The sequence below is a fragment of the Zootermopsis nevadensis genome, unplaced genomic scaffold (genome assembly GCF_977971745.1).
Source record: "Zootermopsis nevadensis isolate Lab colony 2312 unplaced genomic scaffold, Znev_1.0 Znev_ptg000007l, whole genome shotgun sequence".
Taxonomy (NCBI): domain Eukaryota; kingdom Metazoa; phylum Arthropoda; class Insecta; order Blattodea; family Termopsidae; genus Zootermopsis; species Zootermopsis nevadensis.
Window position 1 is genome coordinate 1,983,299 of NW_028259139.1, and position 26,009 is coordinate 2,009,307.

The 26,009-nt window shown below is 37.5% G+C and overlaps 2 protein-coding genes across 3 annotated transcripts in view; both read right to left on the minus strand.

Moving 5' to 3' along the window:
* Positions 1-2: 2 nt before the first annotated feature.
* On the minus strand, positions 3-880 carry LOC110835537 (mitochondrial inner membrane protease subunit 2). The gene has a single exon (XM_022075837.2). It carries the CDS (start codon positions 492-494, stop codon positions 3-5), a length of 492 nt encoding a protein of 163 aa, XP_021931529.2. The 5' UTR covers positions 495-880.
* A 2,245-nt stretch (positions 881-3,125) lies between these two features.
* Positions 3,126-26,009, minus strand: part of LOC110835534 (RNA-binding protein 25-like) — a 29,559-nt gene continuing 6,675 nt past the window's right edge. For both annotated transcript variants that reach the window (XM_022075830.2, XM_087343916.1), the window contains exons 6-18: positions 25,439-25,576; positions 24,862-25,056; positions 23,682-23,782; positions 22,660-22,740; positions 12,268-12,560; positions 10,256-10,454; positions 8,900-9,066; positions 7,810-7,960; positions 7,194-7,542; positions 5,778-5,963; positions 5,387-5,544; positions 4,236-4,382; positions 3,126-3,987 (exon numbers count right to left, since the gene is read on the minus strand). In XM_022075830.2, coding sequence (XP_021931522.2) covers positions 3,895-3,987; positions 4,236-4,382; positions 5,387-5,544; positions 5,778-5,963; positions 7,194-7,542; positions 7,810-7,960; positions 8,900-9,066; positions 10,256-10,454; positions 12,268-12,560; positions 22,660-22,740; positions 23,682-23,782; positions 24,862-25,056; positions 25,439-25,576 — 2,258 coding nt within the window. In that variant the 3' untranslated portion in view covers positions 3,126-3,894. The remainder of the gene's footprint in view (positions 3,988-4,235; positions 4,383-5,386; positions 5,545-5,777; positions 5,964-7,193; positions 7,543-7,809; positions 7,961-8,899; positions 9,067-10,255; positions 10,455-12,267; positions 12,561-22,659; positions 22,741-23,681; positions 23,783-24,861; positions 25,057-25,438; positions 25,577-26,009) is intronic.

Genomic DNA, 26,009 nt, shown 5'->3' on the forward strand with positions numbered 1-26,009 from the left:
AATCACGAAATATTTACTGGTCTTCTTGCTTGTGGAATTTCCGGTTTTAAAGTCTGCCAGCGATGTGGAGGCCACACAATGCAGGATGCTTTTGCTGTGACGAGACCCAAAGACACTGGCCCGAAAGAGTTTGAATCCATAGAATGTCCTGTATGATCACCTTCAACCCAACAGTGCCCTTCTGGTATCCGAATAAATGATTGTTTATATCCAATTGTTGATATCAGATCACCTTCTATGCCAACAACTCTTTTGATGATTTTCTGCCCGGGATCTTTCGGAGAGACCAAAGATATAACGTCTCCTCGTGAAATTTCTCTAGTTCTAATAGACCACCTATTCAAAAGTACATAATCGGTCACCGGCGCCTCTGGATTAAGAGCGGGCTGCATTGAAATACCTTCCACTCTTGCAACATATCCTACGGTATCCAAAAAAGTGATCCCAACAGGAATTCCTAACAGAAATGACTTTACCAAAGCTGGCAGTTTCATAAGCACGGAAATTTTAAAAGCAAAGAATTTGTATAGAGCAATCAAATTTACGTGAAACTAATTACAGTACATTTGAACGCTCAGGAAGTAACGTTATAACAAGAACTTTAATTGTTTTCCAACAGACAGACGCAACTATAATTACGCTTCCGATATTAAATATTGGCACACCAATCAGCTGTGGTTCAAGCAAAGTCACATGTATTATATCACATGGTTACCAACGTAGAGTTTGCTTTACTATCACTCACTGAATAATCATCTGTGTTAGCACTACCAAGATATCACGAGTTCTGATACTAGAACACATAATTCTAATCTGTAGTCCATTCCAGCCTCTATGATAATCACAGAAATGCAGTAGGACAGTTCCTCGCCACAGTCAATATCAAATGTTACGATTCTATAACGGAACCAATTCTGGTCGATATTTTTTTCACCTCACAAATCAAAATATCATATTTATAAAACAACGAAGACTGAACACTATGTTGTAGGATTTGAGGTTTTCACGACGGCGAGACTGAAGATAGCTCTCTTCTGAGTTGTTAAATTTGTTTTTTACAATAGTGAAAATGAGGATTGTGGACTTCCAGGTTGCTACAGTATGTAACCTTGTTGGTTACCAATGTATTGAAGGAAAGCACCCTGATCTTCATTGTAGGAACACTGCAGCCTATGTAGGCCCAACTCAGGGAACCAACGAAGGTTGTACCATCGGTAACCACCTTCAAGATCTCGTGACAACGCAAGATTAAAATTGACATATTCACCTTTGTGTTTACCAGGTTCAGACATTTCTCCCCGTTTTTTAATGCCAAAATTTGTCTCCACGAACTTAGGACGAATAACATACTGATAATCTTTACGTTGTTTAGACAGCAGACGAAAAGATAGGTTCTTAACTGAATGGCAGCAACCATTACCCAAATTTAATCTGCTCTTTATTTCCTCATGAATCAAATTTTGATTTGTTACTGTCGCTCTCACATATTTGAACTTTGCTACATTTACAATTGATTCATTAGCTATCTTTATGTTATGATTTTGCCCAGCATTCTGGTGATGAGACCAACATATACTTGTTTTTCTTTAAGTTTACTTCTAGACCAACGTCCTTACTAGTGTCAATTAAAGTTTTTGTGTTTTTCTTTATTGTATTTGTTCCCCCCCCCCCCATCAGATTTACATGTCAACATAGACCAGAAGCTGATGTGCCCCCTTCAATTTCAGTCCCACCTGATTTTCTTGGACCTTCCTAATGCAGATTGTTTACATAAACTTTGTTCTTCAGCATGCCCCACAGGTAAAAATCGCATGGGTTTAAGTCTGGGGAACGCGGAGGCCACTGATCGATAACTTGTTCACCAAGCACTTCTCTTAATGCTAACATCGACCGATCAGCTGTGTGAGCTGTAGCATTGTCTTGCATGAAGAAACCGGAGGTCTTTTCTTCATCCGTCATTTCATGGAAAAAGGGTCCAACTATTAAATTTACATAACGTTCACAATTTATCCACACACTGCAGAAGCACTTAAAGAAAATATTTGGCAATTTCCCAAGAAGAGCTTCGTCGAGTATTTTGAAACATGTTAACGAGATGTGAAGCTTTCTTGCAAGCACAAGGAAGTCACTTTGAACATCTTTTGTGATTTAAGGTAAGAACAATTAATGTAAATAACATGTATTAGTGATGAGAAATATTCGTATTTCGCTGTTACTAGCGGCACTGAAACTGATTCGCCGGTCACCCACCGGAAGAACACGCACAAGTCCCGCCCACATCAACAGAGCGCTGGCCGACCACGCAATGCAAGCACTACCGCAGCCTCATAAATTGTAGACCCGGTATAACATCAAATGAGATGGAACTTTGAGACAGTTCTCTTTTGAAGTGGCTAAGATCAATGGTGAACTTTGGTGTTGAACCTTTCAATTCTACTAGCCTCTTGCCACCCTTGCACGTATCACAAGACCGCTACTGTTGACATCCTTTTAACCCACCAAGTTGAGCATAACTGAGTGCTGATCCTACTGCTCACACAGTAAATAAACCTTTTGCCTGCCATCTCCTTCCCCTACTTCTCTGGCCTGAAAGTTGTCTTTCTTCTCCCATCCCTTTCAGATGGTTACTTCTACCTCTGCAATCACATCATTCTCTGTTTCAACTTTATATATATATATAGTGAGTATGTACATACCTCAGTATATCTATCAATTTACCAAAAACCCCACTTTGAAAACAATTCTGGTGACAGACAAAGTGCAGGACTCCAACAGGGGTTGACTATAGTTTTGAACAAATTATATTTCCTTATATGTTCAAAAATTAGAATTTGTTTTTAATTGTGGATGAGTGGTATTTGCATAAATATGGTAATATGTCTGAGACACACACTCAAAATCATAAGGTAGAGACAGACTTCATATACAAATATCTGAATTATTAAATACTGTGTACAATTAAGTGGCTGGTGTTCATTCATTTTCTTTTCCTGCGTGGTTTACGTTTCCAGTTACGTGTTCTGGCCACAGACATATTTACCTTTATCAATGCACTCTCAGGGAATAAGGACTGAGTTAATGAACACTTTTATAATTCCTAGATCACTCAGAATGGAGAGAACAAGAAAGCTGTATACAGTGCCAGTATTAATTACTATGCAGTACGGATAGAATACAAATTTCAACACAGCTTCCTTCCAGAAAAAAAAAATCATGCTAAGACTTAAAAAGTCACTTCCTAAAGGAAACATACAAACTACAGAAATTTACTACAATATGTTCCTCATTACCATAACTCTAAAAATCAATAAAAATAATCACGTCCTCTCGTCATTTTTCACTCCTGACACGTAAAGGTTATTTACAAAAATAAAGTCCTACAACACTTCACAAGCCACTGCTTTACTTACATATGGCAACTAATATTTCACAAGTTCAGTGACCCTGCAGCAGCAATATGGGATTAAAGTAACTGATACACATGAAAATACTGCAGACCATCGTCTTAGAGCTACATTGTACACGTTCCAAACAATCTCACAGAATCTGTATTATATGAATTTACAGACATTTAAACAAAACCTCCTGACTTAACAGAGTACACCATGATGATATACAATGCATTCACTGAGAAAGTTGTAAGCAACTTTCACCTTCCCATCTCCCAGCAGGAAATATTGGTAAGTTGCTTTTATTGGGCAATACTTGGCTCATGCTTGACAGTAAGTCCTGCAGTTCCAGTTGGTAGTTAAGGAGTGACAGTTTCAATCAACTTAATCAGTAAACACATTGCAGTCAATACACACGTTAAAGTGTTATTGCACTATCAACACAAAATTCATGAGTGGCTGGAACTGATATATCACAAGTTGGGAATATTATGGCCACCTATTTTCACTTCACTAAACCCAGCTTCTTAGCTTCGATTTCATAGATAAGTAACCTCCACATCTTTACCACAAACACCTCTGCCTCCTCATCCAGGACCTACAAGATGAAAGAATACGTTACATTCATTCAGTTAGAACACTCTCGATTATATGGATAATAGGGGACACAGGAAGCACGAATAAACGCAAGAAACGTAACAATACAAAAGGAAAACTTAACACACTTCTGCCTCATGCTGAAATGAAGCAACTGGTAAGGGCATTTTGGATTCCTGCGGGGCATTATTTTTAACTACTTTCAAACTTTTCTTCAACTGTAAGTGTTTGCTTTGTGTCATAACTCACCATCTGCACGTCATCCAGTATACCCTGCGGCGCGCTTCCAGCAAGAACCTTTGAACAGATAAAGTCTACTAACGTAGGCTCTGGTTCCCCAATGTACTCTATAATTTTTTTGTTGATCCATGGGCGAATGCGCCTCTCCATTAATTGCTGTAAATTCAAGTTAAAAAATCAATAATGAACAAAATAAAATTACTATTTTCTTCATATGCAATGGGTAAACCAGACCACTAGTTCCAAAAAATCACCTTTTCAAGTATTTTTGCTGAATTCAATCTGTTCAGGAAATCTTGGTCCAGTTCAATGCAACATTGAGACTAATTAAAACCCAATAAAAATACAATTTAATTCTAGATTGAGGTATACCATTTTGATGGGAGTCCCTCATCAAACTCTGACATTGAAAATTTAATGCCAGTGAATAGCCAGGGTCAGTCGAACAAATTTAAAATTAATACAAAATAATACAAATCTTAGTGGGTTGATAAATATCCAATTAATCTAATCAAAAACAATTAACCGTCTGTACATGCACAAGTTTAAAATATTATGTGATCATACTAAACTGCCTGCTTCAAATGGAGATTTGAAAATAATAAATATCAGATCTCTTTCATTTTATCTGCCAAAGTTTTGACACTTTATGCCTAAGTCCATACTGCAAATATCAAATATAAAGAAATGTAGACTACTGATAAGTTATACAAGAGAAATTCAGAACATATCTGTACTGCACAGGAAACTGCATTAATACATACTTAAATTATACAAACTATTGCTTATGCACAACACAACGTATATAGATATAAAAATATGCAGAAAGATTTTCCCGACAAGGTGATTTACGCTAGCACTGCAAACTATCATGTATGATGGATCAGGGTAGTTTAAGTACTAATTCACAAAGTGAAAGAAGTTCCCTAAAAATTCTCTAAGAATGAGACCAAAAACTCAACATTCAAACCGTAATATTTTACTGAATTCAATCTCTAAAATCCAAGAGCTGCACACATCTAATGTTAATATCAACAACATAATACAGACTCACAGCCTCTTACGATCTTGCACTTTCATGTTGTGGTTCATCTCTGACAGTCTACAACCTCTGTGCTCTCTTCTGCAGACATCTATTTCCTAACATATACAATACTTACATTATCTACAGCAGCCCAATCCAGCTGGAAGGCAAAGAGAGCAGTCTTCTCTGTTGGAATTTTGTCTATGAGAGTCTTGATGTGTTTCCTCTTCTCTTCCTGAGATTTTGTTACCTCTTCCTTCTTATCCTCTTTCTTTTTCTTCTCTTCTCCATAATCTACAACATTAGCTTCACAAAGTAACAAATCATGCACAACCCAGTACATCTGACATCAGTCCTGCTGTAACAGGAACCATGAGGTGTTTTTTTCAATATTACTGCAAAGAATTTTAGATAACTACTGTAAGAAACATGGCAATAGGTAACCTACCCCTACACCCTTATAGTCCTTTTCCTTCACAGTATACATAATGGGACAAAGTAACTGTAAGAGGTCATGCTATGTGTACCTAGAGGAACAAGCTTCCTCTTCTTGCCAGAACCAAGATTACTGTCCTCATCATCATCTGTATTAAAGACCTCTTTCAAATCCAACTTTTTCTTCTGTTTTCCAGGTGGTGGTGGTGCTGCTACAGCTGCTGGACTGGGAGTGCTTGGTTGCTGATGCTGCACTGGTGAGTTCCAAACCTTCATCACTGATGCAACACATTCAGAAATAATATACAGCTAAAACTTTACACATGAAAATTCAAGAGCCCAACACTTTAAGACAATGTTCTGGTAGAAGAGATGTTCACTTTCATGTGAGGTACTATATCATCAATTAGAAAACCATAATTTCTCTTCTTTCCGGTTTAACAATGTTTGTATGTTTTCCGGTAGCCTTTACCGGTCCCTAACGTTTCAGTTGGCTTGATCTATGGACATTCGGTAGGACTCCTTGGACGAGGGATCGGCCCGTCGCAAGGCCTCTACCTGTACACAGGACAGACATCCATGGCTTGAGTGGGATTCTAACCCATGGTCCCAGTGACTGCGCGGCACAAGACCCACTCCTCAGACCGCGAGGCCACTGCGGACCCCAAAACCATAATTTTTTTTGTTAAATAAAGGTGGCCATCCATTTATTTAGGTAGATATGCATATGTTGATGTTTATTAATCCACCATCACTGGCATGGTCTATTGTCATAAAAACGTTTAGTTATTTAAAACATGGGCTGTAAATTGTTAATTCTCCTAGTTATTTTTAGTACCTCTAATATCATCCTGGAATCTAGTTTTAGAATTTCTTACTGTTTGGCCTATACAGTTTATTGTAACTGGGACATTTTAGGAGATTAACTCCTATTTATATTTTGATAGTTTCTTAATTAATATTTTAAAAGATATCACTTGTGTCCCAACTGTTTTTGGGTCACACGGCTGCCACAAAGTATTTCAATAATGACGAAATGAGACTGTTTGACTGACACAGCTTTATCTTATGAAGAAAATGTGAACAGCTGATATAAGACACTAAAGATATTGAGACATCAAAATTAAGCCTAATTTTACCCCGAACACTAACAGAACACTTAAAATGCTAGTTCTGCACACCCAACCCTACCACAACACAACAAATCAGTTATCCTAGACACCTAGTCCATGCAGAACAGTAATACAAATTATAAAACACAGTTTAACTGTTTCAGTAATTCCCTTGTGCCCACTACTATCAAATTTGAAAATTATGCAGAATATTATTCTTAATAAATTACTGAAGTACATAGAGTGCTGAAGTAAAAGAAGTCACGTGTATATTTTCTTAAGATGGGGAACAGTGGCAGATAAAAAGTGTGCAAGAGATGAAGTATAAAAGAAGTATGTTAAGATAAAACTCATATCCCATTTCGTATGAGGTTTATTTATGTAACAGGCACCTACCTGGCTTTTCCTCACCACCACTTGAAACAACAGATGCTTGACTCTCCTCTTCTGCACCAAGAGGGGGCTCATGTGGGCCCACAGGACTGCAGAACTGATCTACGCCCCTGTCATCATCACTTTCTTGTGTGCTCTCTGCTGCCTCAGGAGGGGGTGGAGATGCAATCATAGTTACTGCCTGCTGCTCCAGTTCAGCTGCCCGTCGTTCAAACTCCTCCTCTTCTTCTTCCTTACTCTGTCGCTCGCGTTCTCGCTCCCTCTCTCTTTCACGTTCTCGCTGACGGCTATGTTCCAGCTTCACGTCAATAATGATCTTTGGCTTATACTGTTGTTCTCTTTCTTGTTTCATCTATCCAATACACAGGAGCAGAATCAAGAACAAAGTTTACTTAAATGGTGCAAGTACATTTCTTTCAGCTGTACGGTTAGAATCACTATTAACTGTACAAAACCTTGAGGTGAAGAAGATATAATTTATATAGTACATACAATCTGTTTCATTCAGGCACACACACAATATGCAGCAGTAGCATAGCTTTCATATATTAAAAAATTACCTAACAGTAGTATCTAAAGAGTAGGAAAAAGAAAATAATGATTAGTCGATCGTACTTACTCGTTCAAATTCTGCACCAGGGTCATCATGCTCCTCTGAGAAAATTTTAGTCTTTAACTCCTCCAACTCTTCTTTTTCTCTCTGACGATCACGGCCATCTTGTTCAATCTCTTTCTCTCTCTCTGCTAATCTCCTCTGCAGTTCACGCCCTCTGATGTACACAAAACACATCACATTCTTGTTAAATTTAACAGGAATCAATGTCTGCAGCTTGCATATGGCCCATATTTACAAATTTTACTTTGCCATGAACATAAGTAGAATGATGCACGTGGATACAAAGTGATTGGAGTCTTGGTTCCATTGCTATTTAAAGATGCTATATCACCTGCTAAAACAACCTGACAAATCCAGAGTGCAGAGAAATTCTGTCATGGTGCACTGTATTTCTGAGAGTAATTATGTTCAGTTTATGTGCGTTTTTGCTCTTTTGAATATCCCAACTCAAAAACGGCCACATCACAAAAGTGCTCATTTCTAGTGGTGAATAATCTGGACTGTTTCGGACTACTAGGCATACACACGTAAATGACTTGAGTACAAAAGGGCAATACTGGAATCTAACGTATCGTATGATCGACAACACCAATGAATGATGCCTGATTGTGTTGTAGCTCAAGGTCAGATGACATGCTGTAAGCGTGATTCAGTTGTAGTCCATTTGTGTCAAGTGTGCATGGCATACAGATAGCTGCTCCACCGCGAATTTGTGCCAAATACAAACTCAGGACCACTTTCAACCACTTAGCATTCTCACTCAAAACTGGAAGGTCAAAAATGCACCATCTATGTTCGTACTGCCAAAAACAAACAGTGGAATTTCAGGTACTCATATGAATGATTAAAATATGTTCAATTACACTAATATTTTATATGCATGGAGACCAGTTTCCAAACTCAGGTCTCAACCTTAATCAGGAATGAGGTCAACAAGAGGTACATGGAAGGATGATCAAATTTTCTATTTGTAGATAAAAAGTGTGTAACGGGTAAAGCCAAAGGGTCAGGAGGTCCTTCTGGAGGCCAATTTGGAGTTGTAGCAGAAAATTGTTGACAAACACCCCCCTCAAAGACAGTAATAGGCACTTACTTGTAATACTTTGTATCATCACGTTCATCATCATAATCCTCCAGAAACTCTTTCAGCCCCTTAGCTTCTCGCTCCCTATCGTCTTCTTTTAGTCTTTCTCGTTCTTTCTCCTTCTCATGTTCCTTTGCCTTGCGTCGCTCTCTTGCCTCCCAGTCCCGCAGTCGCTCCTGCGAATGTAAATATTAAACATTTAGTGCTGGATCAATCTAAACATCTCTTTATCCCACTTACAACAACTTTAAAAGCACAGAACATTAGTTACATATGAGTAACCAAAGTTAACTTGAACTCTGTATATAAATAAATACGGCAAATATTCAAATATAAGCCTAACTAGTACTTTCAGTATCTATGAATATGATCAGTTACAATTTGATACCAGGTTATTATTTAAACACAGAGCTTCACTGACACAATATTATAATCAATAATGAATTTAGAAATGTTTACGAAATTAAAACAGAAATGCATATCAGCCAACTTAAATTATGTTCTCTCAAACAGTGGTGCAATCATCATCATAAATTTAGCAGTCACTAAATAGTATTTACTACTTCTGTGAAAGTACCAGACTACTATATGTCAAATTGTTAATCAAAACCACATTCTAAGGAATACACATGCAGGATTAAATTGTAATCTGTGCAATCATCCAACAAAAGCTGTGAATTATCTTGAAAAGTTAAGAACAAAATGAAAGATATATCATATAAGATAGTGGTTATGTCGAAGACTAAAAATAAGTACATTTTATTGTCCTAAAATTACATTAATAGTGCTATCATATGCTGCTTAGAACTTAATTTTATCTTGTGAGTTTCCAAATATATGCTTAGCACAAATGGACTGTATAAATTGCTCTGTATATCTTTTTGAAATATGATACACGGAGAGCCTGCAGACTGACAGTATCACAATACTTCATTGGTTACTTTGTCTTAGAATACTGTATAGGGTTTCATCAGATATTATGTCTGATTATTTTTATGAAGCACATGCAATACAAAAACAAAGGTTAAATTGTATAATTTAATTACTGACAATTTTGGTACAAACTTATATAAATTGAAGTGAAATCCCCAGTTAATGATTCTCAATCTAAAAATCTCCTGATATTCAATTTACAATCTTAATGTTTAATTCTTCACATGAAAGGTTTTCTTCCAATTAGTGTTCAAACTCACATTTTTTACAATACATAATTTGGGCTTCAGGTTCTTATGGCAAGTCACGAATTTGGACGTACAGTACGACAGTCAAATTCTGGTTTCATTATAACACTCAACAATAAAACAACAAATAACTGTGGATCTGTGGGCCCATGGTTAATGGTAGAAACTACTGTCATGACAGTACCTGGTATGCTGCTTCCTTCACACGTGCTCTGCGATCTTGTTTCTTTCTTTCCTTTGCTTCTTCCTCTTCCTCTCTTTCCCTCTGCATCTCACGTTCAGTTTTCTTCTGGTCCTCTCTCTCACGTTCTCGTTCCCGCTCCCGTTCTCTCTCTCGCTCTCTTTCCCGTTCTCTCTCCCTCTCCCGCTCTCTCTCTCTATCCCTGCAATACCATTCCACATAATTTTTTGGAAAATGTCAACTGATTTATAATGTACAGAATTCACTACAGTTACATTTCTAATGCTGTTAGAAAAGTCTGAAAAAAAGTATGATAAATTTCACCAACAATATTTACAGTAGAAACCCATTACAGCACCATACTTTGTCACCACTAACTGGCATGAAAGTAGTAAAGTAGTCGTGGAAAATTAAAACTGTTGCTCCTTTCCACTCGGAATACCACCAACACAGTGCCAAATGATGGTTTCACCACCTAATATGTAGAAACAGGTGGCAATATTTTGCTGGCTTGCACTGGGACATGTTCTTTGCAAGTCACGTCTACTTCACCAGCACTTAACACTGAATTTTTTTCTCATGTCAGACAAATGCAAGTAACTGTGTAACATCAGACTTCCTTACTGTGACCAGCTTGGAAATTGTACTGAAACTAAAATATGTTTCCACAGTGTGTGCAGCTTAGTCTGAGAAATGTTTCCAGTTTTAAATCAATGTTCCTCCTAGGAGCAGGTTCATTTAATGTTAACTGCCTGAGTTTGGAAATGTTGCTATTATTTACACTGATGACCCTAATTAACAACCCAAAATCCTTTATAAGTCAATATAGAGGCATACCTCGTTTTATTGCGCTGCGCAGATATTGCATTTTTTAGTAATTGAATCGAACAAGTCTATCGGCGCCATTTTTCCAACACCATGTGCTCATTTCGTGTCTGTGTCACATTTTGGTAATTCTCGCATGTTTTTTTAGACATAATGCTATCGCACACTTAATAGACTACAGTATAGTGTAAACATAACTTTTATATGCAGTGGGAAACCAAGAAATTTGTGACTCGCTTTGTTGCGGTGGTCTGGAACCAAACCCGCAATATCTCTGAGGTATGCCTGTAGGTAGTTTCTTACGCGAGCAGGTTTAATTTGTCAATGCAGAATTGTTTGTGTACAGTCTCTTTACAACTGAATATCCCAGGCAGTTGTTTATTTAGCTGATGGAAACAAAATGGAAAGAAGCTGCAATGGACTTGATTATAATGCATAATGGTACATCTGTATAGCCAGAGATGTTGGCAGATGGTGGCTAGTGGGGGTGGCACTTCACTAGCGGATTACCTTAAAAATTGCTTAGGAAATTTGTTCTGAAGCTCACACAAAGCTTAAATTCTAAAATGATTTAAATATGCTGTGGGCTTCATCTTATACTCTTGGACCAATGTTCTGTTATGATTGTGTTGTACTTATTTAGATGAACACATGCTGAATTTAATTGCTCTGTAAATGGTAGTTTTCAGCCTGTTATTTTCCTAGAAGTATCATTAGAGGGAGGTTTGGAGGGCGCAGTTCCACTGATACCTGTCTACGGACAGACATTGGATGATGATGATCATTAGAATATGAATTTCATGAACTGTCAGTAGGTTTTGTGTGTGTCACGCACGACTTACCGGGCAAACATACTGACAATTCATCACGTTCGTATAAGTTTGTACAACTACTTCTTGTTGTGTAGAGACAATCTAACATTATACTCTTATTATTAAAACCACAACATGATGCCAATGTTTAATATTATAGAAAAAAATATTAACAACAAACTATAAAACTAAAAGGAAGATGATATTTGAGAAACCCTTCAACAAAAATGAAAAGATTCTGTCTTCTAACATCTGCAACAGCCAAACTAGCTCTAATACTGGAAAGGAAAATGATGAGGAGGAAGGAAAAGTGACACATACCTAAACATACAACCTAAACTAGGTTACAGTGATATATGTCAAATAATTTGCTAGTACCTGGAATGTGATCTTCTAGGACGGTCTCTGCCCTTTGTACGTATCTTATTTGAATATGAACTGCTTTCTGGTGATGGGGTGCGACTGAGCTCTCTGCTCCGTGACCTGGACCGTGAACGTGGAGAGGGACTATGGGATGTAGGCGGCGTGCGAGTGCGTGCCCTATGGTCCCTGTCCCTGTCTCGCCCCCGGTCCCGATCTCTGTCTCGACCAGATGCAGCTGCTCGCTCACGAGACTCTCGCTCCTCAAGCTCTCTTCTCCGTCTCTCCACCTCCTTCTCCTCCTCCTGCTTCTGCAAGATAGATCACCACCAACATCAACAAATACCCACTACTGCTATTACACCCACCAATAAAACTGGCAAGGCTTCTGCATAAATAATTCATCAGTTCAATGATATTAAATAAATCTGCATTACAAGATTAGATGAATACAAAACTTTGTTACACAAGCCCGTTTTATGAACAAGACTTTGATAATATAGCATTAGCCAAACACACACTAACTGAGATAGAAATCTTTACCTTCTGAAACTCTGAACACAGAATTACAAGCCTTCATAATGACCCCTGCTGAACTCTAAGCTACAGTGAATATTTTAACTGTGACCTGCCCCTGTTTTTCATGATACATCTGTATACTAAGCTTATAGTTTTATCAGAGGCTGCTGACTGTGGGGTACTAGACAACATATCATACCATAGCATCTTTTATATCCACCCATCTCTCAAGCAGTTTAACATAACATAAAAACGTCACCAAAAGGAGAAACCTTGCCAGTATTTCACAATGATGTCACATTCACTCCGCCAGCAAGCACTATGCACCGAAGTCATCTGAAACAGTAGGTTTGCTGGAGCGCACACATTCTCACATTGGTGCAGCTTCCTGCCCACACAGTGACCACCTGTTCTTACAGCAGGTCACTGCGAGGGTGGGATGGGCCATGTCTAACAGTCACATGAAGTTGCATGGCCCAAGAGGACCAATCAACTCCAGTGAAACAGTAGCGAACCTCTATGAATCATTCTAATATCAAACAGAAATTATACATAATAAAAACCAAGCTGTCATCTTCTACATACATGTTTCCTGCCACAACAGAGTCATGTTGAAACTGGTTGGAACTAAAGCATCATCTTGTGTCAATTTTCACAACGTTCACTTTAAATATCTTCAGTCAGACTTTCCTCTTGTCATCCACAATCTGGTATGGAAGTAAGAAAGGGACTGGTACCCTTTTTAAAATAAACTCAAAACAGGGATGAAGTTAACTGCTGGGCACAATGAAACACCAAGTCAAATTCATACAGTGAGTCAAAGCGCCCCTCATCTGCACATGCACAGGTCCGCTGAATATTGAAGTCACAGCCATGGACTCAGTACATGAATATTTAGTTGCTGAGCTCTTCCTGAAGGCACATTATCTAATATAAAATTGTGCCTGGAATGAAGACTGGTTCAGAACAAAATGGAACATGCTCCAAACCCGATGAGTACCGTTAGCAAGTCTGTATTCCCAATGTTCAGATTCCAGGTGGCACCTAATATATGCAGAAGTTGCGTCGTTATGGCATGGTCTGGACACAAAATCCCAATTGTAGTTATTCCAAAATATATCCATCACTTGGTGAAGAATAATAATGGAACTATTCGTTGTATTCTGGAAAAATGTAAAAACTCAGCCTGTGAGTTATTTAAATACTTATGCAGCCAATGAATTTAGTGTCTGAAAATACACACTGATGAAACATTAATTCCAGAACAGAATTCTGGTAAAGTTGAAATTAACATTAAATACTTTAAATGTTACCTACTTAAATGCAGATTAAATTTGAGTTCAGTTAATATAAATAGGTTGAAAGATATTTAATATACAATTAGAATAAGGAACAAATACCATACCAACAGAAAAAAGCTGTTACTGCAGTTAGTTGGGCATAGCATGGACTGTAGGAACTTCAAGCATATCAAACTTATATATAAAAAACACATCCTTTTTTAGGGTTAATGCCAATTGTGAATGAAATGACTGATTATGATAACAGCAGATTTCACTGCAATAAGTCAAATATTTTTATTTCAAAGATGCATAAACAATAGGAGCATACTGGATCATACCACCAGCTATTTTCAGAGTTCAATAGGCTATGACAAAGATTGTGAGAATGCAAAAATGGAATAAGATGGTTCATTACAGGGCCCAACATCCAGCCTTGAAATAGCAGTACCAAATCCTTGTATGTTTCAATACTTGTGAAAAAGCAAATAACACAGGACCTAGATGTTTACTGGGATCATAAATGAGATGAAGAAGACATCAGAAATAAAAATCATAAACATTAGTATTTCCTTGGTCAGATTAAATCTAAAATGACAACTACATTTTAAACTTCAACTCACGGTGGTGCAGATCTGACAGCGTGTCATTTTGTATAATTTTATTTCACGCCTAATAATAAAATGGAAAATGAAGAGAAACACCATAAAACTATAACATAATATAAAACATTTTTTGACTTGAGTGTGAAACAAATTCTCTTCAAATCAGGGCCATATATTATAAGAAACGGACTCCAATAGCACAGTGACAAATCAATATGGTTCAGGCACACACGTTCATACCAGGAGAAAACTAATACACGCTGGTATATCAGAGGGAAGTGGATGACAAGACCATTTACATTTATAAACAAAGGATTACCAATTTCAAATTATTTCATGCTATGCACGAAATAAGATGGAACCTGTACATGTAAAAAAATGTAAGCCATTTAAAATACACTTCATGTAAATACGTAAGAAGAAAGTATGATTGCATGCCCAAACTCTGTCCATTGCATCTGCAGTCACAAACAGAGACGTTCAATTCTGGCACAGAACTGTCAACTATATTTTTAGATCACATACAAGATAGAAATCTTACCACAATTTTGCATCATTTATGATCATAATAAACACTATTACACTACAGGTAATTATAGTAAACATTACTGCTGTTTTCTCTCATCCTGTTTTGCCCTCTTCACAGGTTAAAATTTCAAAAAAGAAAATCCAAACCTATCCGAACACAAAAATCCCAATCATTATGTATTCATCATTTTGTGCCATCCCTTCTTTTCATAACTTTAAATTGGCCTGAAATTACAAAATATCCATGCATGTATTATATCAAATTTGGTACAGAGAAACTTCAGGTAAGCAACTGAGAACAGCATGAGCCTAAAGAACATGTGAAAACAACATAACATGTTGTTTTCACATTTTGTTACTTACTATAATTATTAACACACATAACTTAAAGAATGGAAAAATTAAGCTGTACAATAATCTTCTGGTTCCTTCACCTTGGATATTTACTTAAATTTACCCATGTCATTGCGGAGTGCAAGTACAGCAGGCCCAATGATATGCCAAGTTTTATTTACCACAGCATATTCAAGGAGCCAGATGTACCTCTTACACTGGAGAGAACCAGTAAATGCAAAAAGGACAATGTCAACAAATAGAGGAAAGAACATCAGTAGTTTATCCATAGTAAAAAAGATAATAAATATGATATACATGTAGGATTTGAGGTTTCCACAGCAGTGAGTCTGAATATTGCTGTCTTCTGGGTTGTTGCGCTTTGTAGTCTGGTAGAAGTTTACCGACGTTTCAGAGGTCATACTGCCTCCGTCATTAGGGCGATCACCCTGATGATGGAGGCAGTATGACCTCTGAAACCTTGGTTAACATCGACCAGACTACACAGCGCAACAACCCAGAAGACAGAAATCTTCATACTCATCGCTCTGATGATGGAGGCAGTATGACCTCTGAAACGTTGGTGGAAATCTACCAGACTACATGGTACAATAACCCAGAAGACAGCAATCTTATGATATACATGTTACTCATAGCAGCAGCAAGTTGGGTTTTCCTTGACTCTAACTATATGGTCACTGCTGGTCACCTTTCAAGGAACTGCAGTTTAAGGGTATCCCCCCCCATTTCAGATCTGTAATGGAATATATTCTTACAGGCAGAAAGACTTAAAAAGAAAGAATGGTTAACCTTAACAATTTGACACATTTTGAATAAGGTTACCTATAAAATACAGCTAGCCTTTTGCCTGTTGTGCACAGAATAGTAAGCTGTTCTTTGCAAACCAACATTGTCCTGCACAGAGCTCCAAGACATCACCAAATATTAAGCACCTATCCAGTAACAGAAGCCTACTAAAAGTGGCATTTAATAAACACCCTTTTATCTCACATCTTCTCACTAAACCTGCTGTGTAGTATGTACACAGAATGGCAGTCACTCCTTAAAAGAGTTACAAAACTGTCATATTTGTGAATATCACTACGCTGTTAAAGTATGAGATTTGAGGTACTCATGGCAGTACAAATGTCCCTGGTAGTCTTCTGGATTGTGGCATCAAGTGGACTTGCAGGTGAGTACAAATGTACAAGTCCAGACGGTGTAACAACCCAGAAGACCAACAAAGGCATACTTCAATAATATTGAAAAGATTACAGACCTTGTCTTGAAACACAAACAGTATGTTTCTTTGTATGGAACAATGTGTCCTATTGCAACTCTTTTATCTGAAGTGTAGCAAAACAGTGCCAAAGGATAAGTTACCAGGTACATATGGTCAAGATACAAAGATGACTAACTTATGTTTTATTTTAAAACGCTACAGCATTTTGTTTTACAAATACTATTGATTCTTGGGTTATTTAATAATAGTGTTGCAGTGGCAGAAGTTTGGTAACTTTAAATTAAAAGTTTGTGGTATTCCTTGGTCAAATGAATTCGTATTAAAATAGCTGAGAATACTACATTTTTTTCATATTCAAAATTATAATATACCAACTGACTAGATGGTGTAAGACAAAGTATACACATTCCATGAATCCTATCAAAGTATGATGCGGAACAAATAAAGGTTCAGTACACACATTAAACTTAACGTGTCGGACTTATATACAGATATTGGAACAACAACAAAATGCTGGCATATAAATCCTGTTCTGAGACTCCAAAAAATAGCAACCCTACTATTACTACTGTAGTCAGGATAACACTGCATTCCCAATGACCATTTAAAGTAAGGAAGCTGTCCACACCTTAAACACTGTTTCCCAGCGGCAATACCTTGTAGCTCACCGCCTCATTTCCTGTGTTGATGTCTTTGGTTTACAAAGTATGTGCGTCCCCCCCCCCATCCACAAGCTAGTGACATAGGCAAAGCATACAATTTAGACCCAGGAACAGTACTACTTACTACTTTCTTTCAGTGCAGTACAGAGATGGAACCAGGCTTAAAGAACAAGACAAAAGTCACCTATTTTTAAACAGATCAACAGAGCCATCAAGCAGCTAAATATCAGAGAAAAGAGTAAAAGTAAATTACTAAATACATGTTGTGTTAACACATCACCTCTTAAAGTTATAATTATGAACTCAAAACACTTCTTCAATCACATTATCACAATTGAATTCCAATAGACAGGAATATGAAAAATACTGCTATATGACAAACCAGCTTCAGGACAAGACTACAGATAAAATTAAAAAAGGAAAAATATTATGTGGGAAAACAGCTCAAATTTTTGATGTTCTTTCCTGATTAGCCATAATATAACTAAAGACCAAAACACAAAGATCACAAGAGGGTCGTTCATATTCACTGATTTGAAGGAGTTCAGTTATTCTTCTTGTTGTTACTTACAGAGATGATAGATGGTGGACCCAACGATGTGAAAGGAAGAACTGGGAGCAGAGATGATTGGGGAGTGGAGGTATATATTTATGATTGCTGTAAGAAAGGGCTGCTCACAACACAATACATACAATCTGACACCCACATTATGTGATCGCACCATAAAAACATAACAATATAGTCTAAGATAACATGAAATTATGACAATGATGAAGTTAAGGAAAAATATTTTTCACAAAGTTCAAGAATTTGTAAAATCTTTTAACATTTAATGTAACACTGTGGAATGACAAAATTCAACATTAAGTTATAATACTTACAGTGTGTCTACGTAGTGGATCCATGACCGATACAAACAAATAGGAAACTGGCACTCAGGATTGAAAGATTAATTGAACTTTCACTTTTACGCTCTTTCTTTATTACCACTCTGCAAATTGGTAACACTATTCAATCTATGCTAAAAAAAAAAAAAATTGTGATGTGAAACAAATGTTCACCTAGTAATTGTGCTGTTCTGTTCCTACCTGTCATCTCCAAACTCACCAGAAGAGGAAGAAGTAAACCACACTTCACATAACAACAGATCACTTCTACTAATTAAGGGAAATGGGTGGATAAATGGATGGCGGTGACCAGCAAAGCTTGCAGAAGAGAATAGTATACCATCCATAATTTCAGTTTGTTAAAATCACAAATTTTAAAATATGCCAATGCTTTATTTTTCTACACAACACCACTCATGTTCATCATCATAAAACCTGATTTGAAAAACTATTGTTCGATAGATTGTTTATTTATTTATGATTTATTAAACAACACCTTCAGTAGCTTAGCCTATATTGTGTTGGATGACGTAATAAATGTTGATACAAACATGGAAGATAGTGTGCCATTGGCTGATTCCAAAGTACTATCACAGTATCTGCCTTGAGGGGCTGAGGAAAATCACAAAAGACTTCAGTAAGAATAGCCAATCTGCAGGACAAGATTTGAACTTGGGACCCCTGTCACAAAAGTGAACACTTTAAGCTCTTGCCTAAGAGATTACACGATTTTTATGAAACAGTCTGGAACTTCATGCACAGCCTGTGACACAAGGTTTAGCAGTAGTTACTACTTTACAAACGACACTCAGGAGTATGAACCTAATCAAATGGAAAATTTGCTGATATCATAACAAACATCTACATTTACTTCATAAACAAATTTTTGTCAGGACAGAAAATTCTGTCACAAATGAAGAATATCATACTTAATAAATCCATTCTGCAAGCTAAAACTAGTCAGCAAGACCATCTTCATCAGCATGCAATTATCCCCACAATTTCTAGTTTAGTTAGTAAGACTAATACTGGAGGTAATGTAGCTCATTATGAAGCATGGAGCATGTTGCAGCCTGCTTGTACTGGGCTGTGACTTGTTAACCACCACAAGGTGTAATTTTTTTTCATATTACAGCAGTACAGCAAGCAGCACACACCTGCCACGCACATCATCATCATACTCACCACCGACAGACACGCTTGGTGCGCACACATTAGCCTGCCTGCTGTAACAACTCCGTGACAGACTTCCCCGCAGCTGCCTAGGTTTGAGTGAGGAAGTACCACACGTCATGTCACGTCACTGATCTAGCCTAACTTATATCATTCAAAACTATGTACAGGTCCATCATTCAACATGCTAACAGCACCACAGACTCTGGGCTTCTATCCTGATACTATGATGATAAACATATCTGAGATTGGTTCACCTTACAATGAAAACTTCATCATGGTATAAAGAGAGAGACTGCCTACTACACTATAACATGTGCATGCCAATCTTGGATGACTACTCCAGAAAAACTGCATACATTGAATGCACAGAGTGGAGAATATTATTTCATGCTCCAGCTCCAAAACTATTCAAAAGATTTAGACAAAACTTGGTAATATAAGCCTATATAAAAGTTGACAAGCAAATTCAATTTATATCTTTCATGTTTCATTAAATATGATTCAATATTATGTGAAGTATAAGTTAAGCTTCATCGAAGTTCTTGGTTTCAGTTCGATATGCAAAAGATTGGTACAAGACATAAAATACCTGTACAATTAATGTGCCTACAATGTTCAATACATTCTTGATATGGTGTATATTAAACAAAATGCAGTTGAAGACGAAAACTGTTCTTGAAATTAACAGTGTAGTTTGGAAGTTGGCACTGCTGTGCTATTAACTTCATATCCACTTAATCACATTATTCTGAAGCAGGCTTTGCAAAACATACAATTTAAAATTTATAATATTTCCTTATAACTTGTGATGTCAACTGTTCAATTGCATTACAGCAAGGTATAAAATCCTCAATGTATGTTACTAAATGCTAGTAAAATATTAATTTAAAGAAAATTATACATTACTTGCGTGGAACATAAGCCTTGACTACAAAAGTTTGACACTCACTCTATGGTGCACGAAATTCTTTGAAAAGTTGAGTGTATATACGGCTTGTCAAAGAAATTTTTTATGAAACCCGAAGGTTCATCACCATGTTCACTAAAGCCCACCACCGGACTCTATCCTGAGCTAGCTACATCCAGTTCACTTAATTGATTCGTCTCCCTAAGGTCCATCTTAACATTATCCTCTCACCTAATCCTAGGTCTTCCCAGTGGTCTCCTCCCTTCAGGCCTCCCAACCAATACCTTGTAAACACCCCTCCCCCCATGCATGCCTCATGTCCTTCCCACCTCAACCTCCTTGATTTGATCACCCTAACAATATCAGGTGAGTACAGGCTGTGAAGCTCATCATTATGCAATTTTCTTCATGATCTGTCTTACTCCCTTTTAGGGCCAAGTATCTTTCTCAACAGTCTGTTCTCAAAGAATGTCAATCTATGCTCCTCCCTGAACCTGGCAGACCAAGATTTGTACCCATACAGCACAAATGGAAAAATTACACTTTTGTATATTTTAATATTTAGTTTTTTTGATATAAGATGAGAGGACAAAATATTTTGGACTGAATGATATCAAGCATTCCCTGAATTTAATCCGCTCTTGATTTCACCATGAATGTCATTCTGACTTGTCAGTGTCGCCCCCTACTAAAAATCTGACACTAAATGTGAGAATCATGAAGGTCAGAATTTCACACTCATTTACCCTGGACAACAGTACCATACAGTAGCAACAAGCACAATACGTTCACAGATTAATTGGTCTTTTTAATTATGTTCAAAATGAAGTTGCAAAAATGAGCACAACATCTTCATTATGCCTGCCAGTCTGCAAATCTGTGTCTGCACGCCAACAACAAAGAACTGCCAAAATGATTTTTGTGAAATGTAATACTTGCGAGTTTTACTAGAATTTGTCAACATATTCTATTTCTTTTTCAACTGGACAACAATTACAAACACTGTACTTGAAGACCTTCTGGCGATTCTGCAAGTGACATTGGAATGACATGGGAGACTCCCCACTGGATACGTTCCTCATAAAAATGTCACCACCAAATTGAAACAGGCACCAGACACCCCAACCACACAAAGGTCAATAACCCCAAATAACAGTGGGGTCACTGTCTATAGAAAAATACAAAAGGAACAACAAATGCCCACGATAACTAATAGTTATACACAAGTATTTATAAACTAAAAATCTATAGGAAACACACCAAAATTGATGTTATGCATATACTTCCTAACTTGTTCTAAGTACGGTAGAAACATGTATACTTTTGACAGGTAATCGACAGTATGAACAAAACACTGCTGCTCCATTCCAGAGTAATAAATGCCCTGCCACACCTACAATGTAGGAATGACCTTGACTGCCCATATGCCAGCCACTCAGATCCGCTTATCATATCGCCAAATTGCCACACTACTGAACACTAAACAAGGTAGAGGCAAAAATATCTAGCAGTGTTTGATGAAATCTAAACAGGCTTGTACCCAAGATCCTCAAAACAAGAGTACAGCAGTTATTAACATGATGTGCTTATTACAACAAAAAATAAGTTTGAATGAACTGAAGTATACGAGAAATTACGCTCGGAGGTAGATTGTAAGGTGAACCAACAAATGTTCAATTCAACAGCAATGAGGAGGTTATCAACGTTTATCACTACAAGAATGTCAAATTATGTATTTACATTCCTTCTTCATCAGAGCACAATACCCAAGGTTCCTACAATCACACACAGCTCTGATGCACAATTTTTATATGCCTTCATATAGTCCATTTAAATTATCCTGAAGACCAGAGTCAGTTAAATCTGTGCGACTAGGAAACTATTTTCGATGCTGTAGACAAGCATTATCGCTTTTTGAAACTTCAATGTCGCTTTGTAGGGGTGGGAACGAGATAAATGATTTGGTGGAAGCGATCAGAACTATAAAGAAACCAAAACCCCATAGTGTTAAACTCCAAATCACAGTACCAACTGTGGAATCTCTGTCACCCCATAGTAACCCCAGCCTGCATTGCTTTCCACACATAATTCAATTAAAACTCTGTGTTGCATTTAGTATCTAATCGAAATGTTGTCAGCTGTAAATCAAACCTTCATGTGCTACAAACACAGCCACAAAGAATGATTTCCAACTGACTAACAACGTTACAATATTTAAGTGCCCCACATAATCTACAACCCTGTCTGGAGTGAAGGATGTAACCTTTACCTTCATGATCTCACGAAACTTCCCAATCTCCCGTGTAATTAGATCTCGTTTTCCTTCCTCAATGTCCACATCATCCAGCAACTGCAACAGCAGACACAAATGGACATAAATATATCATATCTGAGTCACCACAAACTTAACACTACCAAATCTTTTCTGAGAAGAGTTTTATTACAAGAAAAACATATGTGAAAACATTTGTATATTTATTTTGCCATCATTCATTACATTCTCCCAAGCCTGTGGCGATGCACATCAATTTAATAGTCACGGAAAACCGTTTTAGCTTGCTGATACAGCCAGTAGTAAGCAGTAATCTTTAGAGGACCATCAGATTCAAAATGGTCCTCCTGTAGAGAATCTCTCAGAGTGGTGAACTATTAAAGGCCAAACAGCATGAGACCTGAGCTGCACGCAGGACAAGAAAGTACAGCACATCTGATCTCTGAAATGGTTTCCAGTATCTGCAAACATGCATGACTTGGCACTGACTTCTTGCTTAATTTTTTATTTGTAGTTTACTGTCAAAAGCTCAGACTGTATAGTGTTGAATGATGTGATTAATGAATTAGAAAGTGGAAGGAAAAATCCACGACCTAACTTAAGGTACCATCACAACACTCACCTGGTGGGACGGAGGAAAACCACAAAAAATATCTAACAGGATAATCAGCCTCAAGAATAAAATTTGAACCACAGACCACCTATATATGATCTGGTGCCAACCACCAAGACACAACATTCAGTTGACTTCTCGCTGTTAACATCTGTTGAACATACATATTCGTTCAATGTTATGACATGCTGACTAAATGCGTATTTTGGCCAACAGATTGATCCGAGTTCATTCGCCATTTAGGCATAAGATGACCAACATTATTCAAAACATGTTGAAAAATAGGATGTTGTAACCTTAGACAATTAAACAAAAAAAAATGTAAAAAGAATATAATAGTTTGTGACAATGAACAATAAAAATTTCAAGAGTTAGTTAAACTTTAATGAATACTTTTCCAGCTTACCAATCCAGCATCTCCTTGAGGAACGTCATGGCCTTGACCCTGTCCTTGGCTGAGTTTCAGCAGCTTCTCTTGTGTTTTGGACATTTTACGATCTTTACTCTCTGAAGAAATAACACAAAAAGTAATATCAGTGCTCTAGAATGGATCTGTATCAGACGGAAAGACTGGAAGAATGAAATAACCATGGTTTACTCTGCTTAATTCATACTTATTTATTGTTCCTCAATTTGTCTTCAAACATTTAGCATAAACCATGAGAATTTTATATTTTCCAAGAAAATGTCCAATACAATTAAAGACAGACAGCATACCAACAGAACATAAAAATATAAAATTCAGTGAAGTCCCCATTTAATGAAGATTTCTGTCTTCTGGGTTGTTGCGCTGTGTAGTCTGGTCGATGTTTACCAACGTTTCAGAGGTCATACTGCCTCCATCATCAGGGCGATGAGTATGAAGATTTCTGTCTTCTGGGTTGTTGCGCTGTGTAGTCTGGTCGATGTTAACCAACGTTTCAGAGGTCATACTGCCTCCATCATCAGGGCGATGAGTATGAAGATTTCTGTCTTCTGGGTTGTTGCGCTGTGTAGTCTGGTCGATGTTTACCAACGTTTCAGAGGTCATACTGCCTCCATCATCAGGGCGATGAGTATGAAGATTTCTGTCTTCTGGGTTGTTGCGCTGTGTAGTCTGGTCGATGTTTACCAACTTTTCTGAGGTCATACTGCCTCCGTCATCAGGGCGATGAGTATGAAGATTTCTGTTTTCTGGGTTGTTGCGCTGTGTAGTCTGGTCGATGTTTACCAACGTTTCAGAGGTCATACTGCCTCCATCATCAGGGCGATGAGTATGAAGATTTCTGTCTTCTGGGTTGTTGCGCTGTGTAGTCTGGACGATGTTTACCAACGTTTCAGAGGTCATACTGCCTCTGTCATCAGCGCAACAACCCAGAAGACGGAAATCTTCATACTCACCGCTGTGAGAACCTCAAGTCCCCCATTTAATGTTTCTCGCCTGTCAGAAACGGTCTGAACAATAAACAAGTGAAAAAATCCCGAGATACAGAGCAAGGAATCACATAAATTTAACATTAAAAGAATTACTTAAATTAAGAGCACTAAATACAGACTTTATTGCATATGGAATGTAAAATGCAATGATGCAATTTTTCACGGCTTACCTGATCTGTTTCGATCCCCCTTGCCAAGTGGGCCAGAGTAGTTATTCATATCAGACTCATAGTCCTCCATGGTCACCATGATGCGCTCCATGGCAACTTTATCACTGTGCTTTATTGCTTCATCAATATAGTCATCTTCATCTGGGGTTTCATCCTGAAGAGGTGATCGCCCTAGTAGCTTCCGGCGACGGTCAGCTGCAAACAAACAGAAGTTCATATTCTTATTTTACAATTCTACACTATACAAATAACAGCAGTTTCAACAAGTCTAGATAGACATTAGGATAAATGTTCTTTATTATGAATCTTTCTGCAGCTAAGAACATCTCTGGAGATAGGGATTAGCTCTATCTATTGGGCCCAACAGAGTAGGTACCTGAAGACGGAGATAGAGTCCCATCTCCGAAACGTCGATTTCTATTTTTTTTTACTAGACGATGGAAAATAACCAAAGAACTTTTTATTTAAATAACTCACCACAATCACGAGCTTTTAAATTTGACCCACATATATCAGTTAAAAATATTTTGTTTTAACATCTGTTCACTAACTGCAATTATTCCAGAGAAGTGAGTACCTTTATATTCATCTAACACAGTCTTTGTCTTGGCATCAACCTTCACCACCAATTTCTTTCCCCCGAGGTCCATGTCATGCAAAAGCCGGATAGCCCGCAGACCAGAATCCGGACTGCCATACTCACAAAAGCCAAATGCTGTAATTCAGAAGACAGTACATATTATAACAGTGAAATCTTTTTCAGTCATAGATGAACATACAATTTCTTTGCTATACAAAGACTTGTAACATACGTTTTACTGTACTATTACTAAAGACAAATTAACCAACAGATGACCACAGAAAATCATGTACTGAGAATCTTTGTAGTTTGTATCCTCCATCTGGCAGTACACAGTACCCGTAACTTAAGATCAAGTGTATAATAATGTGCTGCTCAGTGAGGGTTGTCACACACCTCACTGGACAGTGACAGATGAGTACGCAGCAACACCAGAATGATAATTAGCAGGGGGGATATCACCACTACTTCATAAACCACAAATCTCATGTGAAGTTTCCTAGGATTAAACCCAGGTTCCCATAGTAAGATGGATGAAATAAATATACAGTCTTACCAAAAAATGTAC